This window comes from Rhinichthys klamathensis, unplaced genomic scaffold (assembly GCF_029890125.1).
Source record: "Rhinichthys klamathensis goyatoka isolate OS25496 unplaced genomic scaffold, OSU_Roscu_1.1 h1tg000123l_1, whole genome shotgun sequence".
NCBI classification, from domain to species: Eukaryota; Metazoa; Chordata; class Actinopteri; order Cypriniformes; family Leuciscidae; genus Rhinichthys; species Rhinichthys klamathensis.
The window spans coordinates 9,434,479-9,446,490 of record NW_026606660.1 but is presented as its reverse complement, the minus strand read 5'-3'; the positions used below and the strand labels follow the sequence as shown (position 1 = coordinate 9,446,490).

The following is a 12,012-nucleotide window of genomic DNA, read 5'->3' as shown; positions in this document are numbered from 1 at the left end:
TTGATTGATATTTATGCACACCCTGTCTAGAGAATGTGTACATTACTAGGTTGGACATAAGGCACTAAAGACATTATGCATTCTGGTGTGTAAATAAACAGTTCATCTGCAATACGCTGCAAGGATTTGACCCTGAGTTAATGGTTAGCTTAGTTGTGCCAGCCACTAGCATATGGAGCCTCAAAGCAATCCCAGTACATTATAATTTACTTTTTAAAATTGCCATCCATGACATTGTAACCCAAGCATGCATGCATGATATAGTATTGGCGTAAAAACAAAAGTGACTAGGTCTTTAACTTTAAGGAACATACTTTCCATTACAGCAGTTCTGAGGGTAACACACTGATATTTAGCATTGGGATGTACATTAGCAGTCAAGAGTTTGGGTACATCTGCTCATTCATTATTATTACCGTACTAATATTAAAGCCATAAAAATTGTGAAATTATAGAAGAGATGAGAATGCTGCAGTAAATCAAAGTTTAAAACATTTGAGAGAGAATTGTCTCTCAGGGTTTCTACACAACTAATTTCAAGTATTTCAGAAGGTGCCTTTTGATCAAAGCTTATGAAAAACATAATCCAAACGTTACACTAGGAGTGCATAGACAATTGTGAGAGCTTTGTATCGTTTTTATGGCCTTTGAGGCCAAAGCTTTGCACGTGACCTCTATTTTTAGCTCTGTGTTGCTGACTACCTCTTATTTGGAAAGTAGAGTTTGAAATTAATGTTGCTTTAAAACGGTCCCCTAGATTTATTATGTAATGTGTGCTTATAGATTAATTTACAAGCTGATTAATGCATAGGCAAACTGACAGATTTATTGATTAAAACACAATATTCACAGATATAATATACAACTAGATCAACATTGCACAAGTATAATTTATTTTCTGATCCTGTTTATACAATAAATACCTCTTAAAACATAAGATTCTACTGGTCCAGTCGCTGATGTATATCAACACTGAATCAAACACAACACAGTCCTTAATATCCATCATAAACAAACATTAACACCCAGTGAAAATCGCACTTCTGATTCACAATCACAATTCTTCAATATCGTTAGAGTAAAACGAGCATTTCAGTGACAATGTAATGCATAATTTGAGACCACGCAGGTGTCAAAAATTAGTATCTAACGTGTTACGTGACACACACATGCTTACTATGACGCTCTGTTCCGGTCACGTGGTCAACAAACCCATGACGCCAGACGCTCTCTACAGCATCGACATAAAGACGCCATTACCGTTGCCTTCAATTGACCTTTTCTACACGACCGCATTAAAACTATTAATTGGTAAAATATTTGTAATACAAATCACATAAAGACCAAATTTAATTTAAATCGATGCTGAGGTTATTCGATCTGACTAGAAAAGCAAGCAAAAAAAGTCACGGGGCTCACCGCGAAATCTCACGGGCTCCGAGTCCAGAATGCGAAAATAATTACGTTGGGTACAAAATGGCGAATGTTCTCTTCGCTTCGACATGCGCAGACTGAGCAGAGGCTTTCCCTCTGAAATGAAGCTCCGTTCCCATACACCTTTCCAGCCAATAGGCTTCGCTGACGGGACGCATCTGACTCAATTCGACCAATCAGAACTGTGGACAACGCAGAACAGGAAACAAGTAACCAATCTGGGACCAGGATGGATTTGTTGTATTCGCAAAGAGTGCGACTCAAAGAACACCAATGAGAAAGCGTTATTCGCAGCGCCGCTTTCGTACTCCGCAATCAGGTTTCGCGCTTCAGCCTAGCCAATAGAATTTCGCTTAGCAGTCAGCCAATCGCAATGTTCTGAATTTGCTCACAGTGGCCCCGGAAGCCAATAGGGATCCGAGAAACACAACCTCAGCTCAACAGCTTGTTATTTCGTCTATGCCTTTGCAACCTAGTCGAATGCTGAGCTGAAGCAGTCATATAGGAGCATGTAAGTACACATATATATTTCCACACAACATTCAAACACCGATTTTGCGTCAGTAAACCCGTATATTCACGCCTGTCTCATTTAAGCCCGCTAGTCTGAAAGTAATCCAGTCATATTTGCCGTTTTCCCGTGGTTTCCAGCGAAGGTATTTAGGCGACGAAGAGAAAAAAATTGAATGGCAGAGCCTAGTCACATCTAACGTTAGTCGGCTTGTTTTCTCATAGATTTTACCAGACGACTTTTACTTAAACTAATCACTCAAAACCGATCACTTTATAGTCAAAAACTTATAACTCAGTTTGAAGGGAAAAGTCGCCTCACATATTGTTGCGGAACTAACCCGAAGAACTATTTAAATCGCCATAACAGCTTCACTATATTTAGCTCAACCGTCACAATTTGATTGACAGGCGTCAATAACCATAATAACTGTCAGTTTGACGTTCTTCGAACTCAGATACTTCGGTAAATACAGTGTTAAGTGAGGGAAAACGGGGGTTAGTGGATGGTGGAGGGGCTGACATGGTGCAGGACGGTGTGTGAGCTATGATGGCGACGTGACACACACACACACACACACACACACAGTGAGTGAAGCGGGAAGGAAACACGCAGGGTTTGAAGGGGTTATGTTTTCCTTCAGTGACTCCGTGCTTTGTTTTTACATCATCAAGACATCGTAAGTGGCTCAGATTGGAGGTAAAGTCACGGTGAGGCAGTTAAGGCTTTGTTTTGATGGGTTGGTCTTGTTTATTTGATCATTTTGAAAGGGATAAGGACGAGAAGAGGCTAGCTGCGTTAGCTCCTTTAGCATTTTCTCTGTTCTGTGTTTGTGTTGTGCTGTCAAATTCTTCTCACACATACACATGACACGTTTTTTAGCACATGGCGCCAGATCGTGACTGTTTCTTTCTGCTTGTGTGTTGTTCTGTTTCAGCAGTCGAAACCAATCGAGCTGGACTCCCTCAAATAGCCATCAAGATGAAGGTGAGTCTCTGCAGTTCTGATAGGCGACGCCTCCCTAAATGAAGCCCAACAAGCATCTGGAACAACACACTTAAATGAATAAATCACATATGGATGGGGTTTTTTTGTAGAATAGCTGACCAGGGATTATCAGAGAAGCTCAGTAGTTCAATGATTGAGGTAGTCAGTCTCTATAAGTGCTTTCTGAATAACCAAGATAGTACTTTTCACAACACTTGAGTGCTGTTACTTGAAGTATTCTTAGATGTTTTTGCTCATGCTTTTCATAACCGTGACCATGCAAAGAGCAAGTGTTGGTATGAATCTGTCTATGCACCTTAATAATATTTACACTGTTCACAGGTAGCAGATGAACCTGCCTACCTGACTGTGGGGACGGATGTGAGCGCAAAGTACCGCGGTGCCTTCTGCGAGGCAAAAATCAAGACTGTTAAACGCATGGTGAAAGTTAAGGTACGTTTAATCTGCATGATGAATACATACTTACATTTTATTTGTATAGCGCTTTTCACAATACACATTTTCAAAAGCAGCTTTACAGCGATTCATTAGCTTAATGTTTATATTATCCTAATTCCTTATAGTCACAATCTAATGATATAGTTTATATTTTGCGATGACGTGAACAATTAAGTTGTTGAGGTTTGCTATTTAGTATATTGCTTTACTTGAGTATACTGTATGCATGTGGATAAAGTTGGATGGAAAATCAGGGTATCCGCGGGGTCTTGAAAAGTATTAAAAGGTGATAAATCAATTTTGGGAAAATTAAGACCCTTAAAAAGTATTAAAAAGTCTTATCACGGCTTTATAAAGTCTTAAATTTTGAAAGTATTTTTTCTAGGGATGCACCGAATATTCGGCCGCCGAAAATAGCCCAAAAGTGCATTGTCGGTTTTCGGCCGAAAGACTTTTATCACCGAAACAATACGGCCGAAATGTTGTGATGACGCAAACAGAAACCGCGACCTGCACGTGCTTGTCTGAAGCAACATGTCTGCGGTGTGGACGTATTTCAGTATATCTGAACCCGCGAGGAGACGGAAGCCGTGTTTATACTTTCGCCCGCCCCCGCCGCGCGAGTCTCCACAGACAGCGCGCGCACCGCTCCAAACGGTCGAGGCGTTTATACTTGACGCGCTCGCCGTTGTACTATTCTTTGAAACGACAGGGGACGACTCAAGTAACTGTCCTCTAACCATCAGGTATCGGTGAGAAGAAGAAAGATAAACATGTGACAATGTTTATTTTTTAGTACCACCACCAATACAAAAATAAAAATGTAAAACCCAGTAAACCCTGAGATTATTACTTGTGACATTACAACAAAATATGTAGAAGGAATATGTATTAAATTAACGCTCTCTTAAATATTTTCTAATTTCACTAAACATATTTCATTAAGTTTCGTGTACATTTGTATTAAACATGGACCTTTGTTCATTAAAATGGCTTTTTATGCTATTGTATGCTCATTTTTAAAATGTAATCAACTAATTTAGACGTGCAAACTGGGTGCTGGTGTGATACGTTCATGCTCGGCTTTGTTTTTATGAGAGAACATTTCATTTTAAAACCTTTCTGCAGGCCAGCAGATTATTATTTAATGTACACATGAGTGGGGTCAAGTTAAACATTTTAGTTTGAATTTTATTTTATACTGTGCATTGTGCTAAATAAATATTTGCATAATAATTGATTTATTCTTTGAAAATGTTAATTTATGCAATTGCAATGCCTTGATTTTAGTAAAGTTTGTACGCAGTCATAACCATAAATGCAATGGTACTTATAATTGGCATAATTTCTTTCGGTGTTTCGGTTTTCGTTTTTCCGGCCTTGGGTTCCTCTTTTTCGGTTTTCGGTTTCGGCCAAGTATTTTCATTTCGGTGCATCCCTAATTTTTTCTGAATTAGCTGTCCAACAGTTTGAGTCCCAAAAACATCGTAAAAGTGTGTGAATTTAGTCTTTTTTTTTCTTTTTTTTTTAAACGAAGAACTGAGGCACATGTCAGCATGATTGTTGTTGAGGGTGGAGCAAAGTTTTGTTTTGTTTTTTGATAAACTTTGCTTTGATTTACTACCCCAGCCTATTTGATTTTTTTTTTATCAGAGTGGTCTATAGTCTTTATCACAAACTAAAACTGTTAAGTTAAAAGTATCACTGATGTAAATGGTTACAGCTTGAAGTGGCGGTGAGGTATTAAAAAATATTGAGAAGGTCTTGAAAAAGTCTTGAAAAGGTATTAAAATTAACTTCAAGATTCCTGCATATACCCTGAAAATGTATGCAATTTTAAGTATTTCCCCAGGTAATAATATTGTTTACATTTTGTGATGATAAAACATCAAGCAGTTGAAATTAGCCTCATACTATATATCACTTTGAAATGTATACTTTCAAAACTTTGTCCCTTTTAAATAGTCCTTGGTGTGGGTTTTCAGCTAACAATCATCTTTGAGATTTATATATTAGTAAAAAAAAAAAAAAGCAAAGTTCAGAGTTCACATGCAGCTTATGTCAAGCTAGTGTCAGATGACATAGAGGGTAAACAAAGTTTTCCAAGTGTCATTTTCTGCTGGTGACAATGCAGAGATTTATTTCTATAAAAGGGCTATGTTGCTTTTATGCAGAAGTGTTTGGTGCATTTTACTCCGCATGCTTCATTAATGTAACAGGCCAAAGGAAAACCACCTAATAATCCTGCTTTGTGAACTAACTCTGCAGACCATTAAAACTTTGTCTGTGCAGAACGTCCATCTTTTCAGATAGAGCAGTCTAACAGTAAGCTTACAAATGGTTTAATTTTGATCAGCACCTACCAATCACAAGTATGTTGTTTTAGGGTTAATCCACAAACTGGCATTTTTGCAAGACCTCATTGTACGTCATCAATGTTTTGTTTTCTCTCAAGGTCTTGGTTTGTGGCAGTACTTTAACCTAGTGAAACATGACAGCCTTGAGTAACACAGAGCAACACATACCTGACGTTTGTGTTGCACATTCTCAAGTATGATTGCAAGGAAATAGTTTCTCTTTACATTGTATGTAGGCGCTCACTAAGAAGCTTGTTTGAGACCGATCATGAAGAAAAGGCCGTCTGTTACACAACCAGATTACTTCACCTTCACTGAGCTGTATGGTTACTGTCTTACCATCCATGTCACTCTCCACCTCATGCTTTGGTGCTCTTTTTCTATATATATATATATTTTTTAAACCTTTTTTTGTTTTGTTTGTAGGTTATGCTTAAAGGAGACAGCACCTCACAAGTCGTCCAAGATGACCAAGTCAAAGGACCCTTAAGGGTAAGAGATACTTTTTTAGACACTGACTCCTATTCAGTTAAATAATTGTTACTATAATGCTTGTTATAAATGTTTTGTCCTGCACATGCAATATTTACTAGAAGGTACTACTTAGTTGTAGCCATGTTCAAAATGAACTTTTCCCCACAACTGTTATTGCAGAGTGAACTGAGAAAATTAACTTATTGTCATGACTGGAATATTGTTTAGTGAAACTAAGCACCTTGTGGACTCAATTATGAGGCAAAACATTGTATATATTGTAGCCCATAGACAATGTTTAATTCTAAAACAAGAAAAGTTGTAGAATTGTTTTTAACTGAACTCTGTTTGAAATTTGTCCTATTTGTGTCACAGCAGTTTATTGCACAAAAAGTTAGGTAGTGCAATGATGTGTTCTACATCTCTGGTCTCAGGTTGGCTCAACAGTGGAAGTGAAGAGCCCAGAGGGGGGACTTAGCGAAGCTGTCATCAACAAACTCACAGATGCCAGCTGGTACACTGTGGGTACGTACAGACACAGCTGACTAAACCTCCCTAGAATTGTACATATAGTACCACTCTTAGGCCCTATAATTGATCTTCAGTAAACTAAACTTGTCATTTACATTTGAATGTTTTTTTCCTCCCATGGTCATTGCAGTTTTTGATGACGGGGATGAGAAAACCCTTAGGAGAACTTCACTGTGTCTTAAAGGCGAAAGACATTTTGCAGAGAGTGAGGTAAATGTAAACAATAAATTGAATGTGAGGTGTTATCTGCATCATGTGTCTTGTGGTTAACACTTTCCCCTGGTTTTCTCTCTCTCTCTCTCTCTCTCTCTCTCTCTCTCTCTCTCTCTCTCTCTCTCTTTTTCTGCCTATTTCTCTCTGTAACAGACTTTGGACCAACTGCCCCTTACTAACCCAGAGCACTTTGGCACTCCAGTCATTGGAAAGAAGACAAATCGGGGTAGAAGGTCTTCTCAGGCAGTGTGAGTATTTGCAGTCCTTTCCTCTTTGTGCTATCTAGATGTATGAAGATCATTCTTAGATTAATTCCTCATATTCCTCACAGTTTACAAGTCCACATCATAGTTTCTTGCACCCAAAACAGGCCTTACTTAGTTTTACATAGTTTTACCGTTCAAATCCCTTCTTCATTTTAAACAGGCTTTTGCTAATGTACATTTAAGACTTCAGTATGCAAGTGCAGTGGGTAGATTCATACTGAGCTTGTTATAGTACACTTCAGAAGTCCTGTTCACACCGCCAGCGGATTTGTCGCTGTATGTCGTAGTAGCTTGTGGGCGTTCCCAGTGCTGTCGCTCTAATGTTATTGGTAGACTGCACGTCTGACCATATCTATAGAAAGTACAATCACAAGTGATATATAAAATAAAGATATCATTCTAATTTGACTAGGAATTAGGCTTGAAAGATTTAAAAGTAATATTATGCTGTTGGAGAGTGTTGTTATATTAACCACAGCAGTGCTCAGTGCATTAAATCATTGTAAATCATTAAATCTCAGTGCATTAAATTAAACAGCATGTCAACAGTTACAAAAACTGTCATTCGAATTTGACAAATGAGCATTTTTCTTGTCCCTAATAATCAACATAATGCAGAGGAAACTGTAAAATGAAGCAGCAGTGCTAAACTTGCATCATACAATTACAACACACGAACTATGAATGTATAAATCAAACTCACTAAGACTGTCAACAGTTTGTTTTCCATGCTTCATTTTATTATATTCATGTATGTGGTTACACAGTCAAATCATATAAAACAGTGAAATCACTCCGGAACTCGGTTCTATCTTGCCTGCAGTCGAGACTGCGACATGAGCTTCAGTCTTCTCTCCTATTGGTTGTTGCTCGTGAAATTCGCTTCTCATTTGCATAAGGTTGAAATTTCTGAACTTTTGTCTAGGCCTGTAGCGGCGCCGATGAAGTCGACGCTTCGACGTCAAAAATTCGTCGACGTCATATTTTTTTGTCGACGCTTCTTTATTTATTTATGTATTTATTTTTTTGCACCGTTCCCGGCGGCACAGCTCGCCACACACACGTGGGAGACCGAAACATTGCAGAATCGAGGACGAAACAGCAACCTCTTCACAGAATTCACAACAAAGCCATGCAAAAGTCCCAACAAAAGAAAAAGTCCTAAAAAAACCCAGCTCGCACTAAATCATCGAAGGTATGGGAATACTTCAAATTTAGTCCCAAACGTAAAGGTGTCGTTATTTGCGCTCTTTGTCAAATGGAGTTGACATCCCAAGTCTCCCGCATAGTGATAGCGGCTCCCTGATGACCGCAAATTAGTTAAAATCTCCCGGAATCTAGAGCTCGCAAGCTCCAAACCGTGTAGCGCGCGCAGCGAGGGAGAGAGCGAGAGACCTTGCGCGTGTGTGTGCAAATGTGCGTGTGTGCCTTATGAAGCGCATGTAAACCCCACCCCCGTCAACAAAACCGAAAAATCAGTCCGGATGTTTTTTATGAGCACTGAAAACATTAAAATGAGCACCACATCCAAGTGCGATAGGGCTCATTTGAGTAGCCTACCAAACATTTTAATTTCAACCTTATGCAAATGAGAAGCGAATTTCACGAGCAACAACCAATAGGAGAGAAGACTGAAGCTCATGTCGCAGTCTCGTATGTATGTGGTTACACAGTCAAATCATATAAAACAGTGAAATCACTCCGGAACTCGGTTCTATCTTGCCTGCAGTCGAGACACACTCAAAATTCATGGAAATTTATTGTTAGAAATGTGTACAAACTAGGGATGCAACAATACAGTTAGCCCACGGTTCAATACATACCTCGGTTTTTTAACCACGGTTTTCGGTTCGGTTCTGATGGCTTGACTCAAGAGTGTTTTTTTGTTATTCTATGCTTAGGCAATAGGAACAGTAAGAGGTTAAGGAGAAAAAAATAAAAAAGATTTATTGCAATACTCCTTTATTTTACTTAAAAGCTAAGAAAAGTCCACTAGTTCCTAGTGTATTGTATAATATAAAATTAACACTGACATTTCACAGCTGCTGGTAGCCCATGTACAACTGGGGACATTTTTTTGAAATTAAACATACATCTGAAGTTGGTAAACATAAATTGACCATTTCAAATAAACATAGCCTACTTGCACTTCAGTAAAGTGTTTCCGTTTGAGTAGGCTACTCGTGTAAAACAATGCTTGCACACAGTCATTTTCTGTGATTTTTGTTTAGAGTTTTTTGTTCCTTGCCATTATACTCAACGGCAAAACCGAAATGTCCCCACACAACGGATTTGAAAGACACCGGCGCTTCCTCGTACTGTAGCCTCACTTCACCGCCGCTCGCCATGTTAAAGTGTGGAATGATGGTTAAGCCGCGCGCGCGTGCCCCCTAACTTTAGAGCATAGTGATTGAATATTTACTCGCGGGTAGGAGTTTCCTCATGTCAGCTTGTAGACTTACAGGCACACACAAACAGTCAATTTGGAGAGAAATAAAACGCACATAAATTATTTAAACGTAAAACCGAAAAGAACGCAATTCACAAGCGTGTATTGAACCGTGGATGTCTTACCGAACGGTTCAATATTATATTGAGAATTGTGGTATCCCTAGTACGAACCCTGTCTATTTTATTTATTTTCCTACACGCAAAAATACAGTTTTCTGGTCAGTGTTTTAATGTGAAAAGAGAGCATGTTTCAAACATTAGTGCTCTGTTTGATTAAATGCAGTGCGGAAGATGAGAAGGAGTCTTCATCGAGTGAAGATGACGAAGACGACAGGAGAAGGCTTAATGATGATCTTTTGGGGAAAGTTGCTTGCATTCAGAGTGGGTCTGATAGTGATTCCTGCCACTACGTCTTGGTGAGTCCTTTATTCATTTACAAACCTCTTTTAACTTTTGGATTTTAAATCCAGCTAGAGAGACGAGCTGTTTCCATCCACCTATTTTTATGTGCATTTTGTGAAATTGCATTAAAGAAAATGGATGTAAACGCCAAGATGCACATAAATTCTAAAAATTAGGCAAATATTATTTTTCTTTTTATAAAAAAAACATGCCCATAAACTACAATGGAAACACATTTACCGTATAAATTCATTGATGCGCATCAAAAAAGTCATGTGACTTTGCGCGATGGGACGGCATAACTGAACTAACCAGTGGGCCGATCTCATTGCACAGCATCTGAAATGTTGTTTAGGTAATTCTGAAGTGCCTGAGAGAAATTCTGCCTTCGAAGTGGTTCAGCATAATTTCCTCCCAGAACTGGTTTACATGACTGCGTTCCCAAACAGCAGACATCCACCCAAGTTAACATGACCAGGTTTATTGCGTTTCACTTGCGCGTTGAGGTGCAAGTAATTTATTATAAACGAAAAAAGAGCTACAGTGGCTTTTACTGCAGCAAATTACATTTTTCTTAGTGTTATTTGGTGCTAGTTTATCAGGAAGTGTCTATTTTGATCTTTTCGTCTCACTGTATGCAAGAGCTGCTTTCCTCACAAATGTTTTATGCGATATTTCAATTTTGAGCTTAAGTTAAATTCATAAAGATACTAAACATGGTCTCTATGACTTGTGAGAGTAGTATTCTGAACTTATGCGATAGCTTTGTATGGGGAACAGATTGAAAGTTGTTTGCTGATGATGTTAAAGTGTTTGAATTGAAACTGTTGTATGGAAAAGATTGTGCTCTGTAAAAAAAAAAAGTTGCACAAAAACTGTATATTGGTTTGGAACAAAATGAGAACATATGTGACCCTGGACCACAAAACCAGTCTTATGGGTCATTTCTTTTTAAATTGAGATTTATACATCTCATGAGAGCTGAATAAATAAGCTTTCCATTGGTGTATGGTTTGTTAGGATAGGACAATATTTGGTGGAGATACAACTATTTGAAAATCTGGAACCTGAGGCAATCCTTAAAAATATTTTTGTTTGCCGTAACCCGACCGACCCTGTCAAATTAGGACCGACCCAATTATTATTATTTTTTTCCCCTTTTAGTCCGACCGACTTGCCGGTTGTAAACTTGCATTAAGACCGACCGATTTTTTTTTACTCTTCAAACAACTATTACAAATGCAATAAAATAATATAAATTTATTATAGTAACTATTGTGAATATAAATTGCGTAGGCTACGTTCTTTCTTTTAAATAAAAACCCGTGGCGTCATCTATTATGATTGTGTACACCATTGGTTTACGCATGTCACACTATAATGGCCTGTGCGTTCGCTTCGTTTCATTCACTGTCAATGGTTCGCGCTCGGTGATGATGGCTGCGGTGCGGCTGCTTGTGAAATACGTCTGTATGAGCCTACATTTACATTTAGTCGCTCATTATTCGAAATTCTTAATGGTCAAATAGCTGAATAGGAGAATAGGGAATCAATGTTAACGGCCTTTTCTCGGAGCGTGTCCAGCTCGGCACGATATGCCCACCGCGAACGCGTGTCACACAGCAACTGCAGGCTCTGACAAACAAACACACACAAGTATGGGAAGCCAAACACACCGAAAGGGGGATGAAACGGCGCGGTGTGTTACAGAGTTCGCGCTGCGCTGACTTGTAATCTGCGTGGCTCAATGGACTGAGCCGCGCGAGTCGCGACAGACTCGACAGCGCAGGGAGAAGTGTTTGCTTGCGCCAGCCAATGGTCAGAGCGGCGCGAACTAATCTCACCAGCGCCGCGCTCACCAATAAAACAGCACATCCCATACCGAAATGTACTAAATTGCACAAAAGAAAATCGACCATTCCATAAT

At 38.9% G+C, this 12,012-nt stretch overlaps 1 protein-coding gene across 1 annotated transcript in view; it reads left to right on the top strand.

Annotated features, from left to right (window-relative positions):
* The first annotated feature begins 1,256 nt into the window (after positions 1–1,256).
* The window catches only part of arid4a (AT rich interactive domain 4A (RBP1-like)), a 40,961-nt gene continuing 30,205 nt past the window's right edge, over positions 1,257–12,012 (top strand). The window contains exons 1-8 of the mRNA XM_056256140.1: positions 1,257–1,945; positions 2,883–2,932; positions 3,275–3,385; positions 6,175–6,240; positions 6,657–6,747; positions 6,884–6,963; positions 7,120–7,214; positions 9,967–10,099. Of these exons, the coding sequence (XP_056112115.1) occupies positions 2,927–2,932; positions 3,275–3,385; positions 6,175–6,240; positions 6,657–6,747; positions 6,884–6,963; positions 7,120–7,214; positions 9,967–10,099 (582 nt within the window). The 5' untranslated portion in view covers positions 1,257–1,945; positions 2,883–2,926. The remainder of the gene's footprint in view (positions 1,946–2,882; positions 2,933–3,274; positions 3,386–6,174; positions 6,241–6,656; positions 6,748–6,883; positions 6,964–7,119; positions 7,215–9,966; positions 10,100–12,012) is intronic.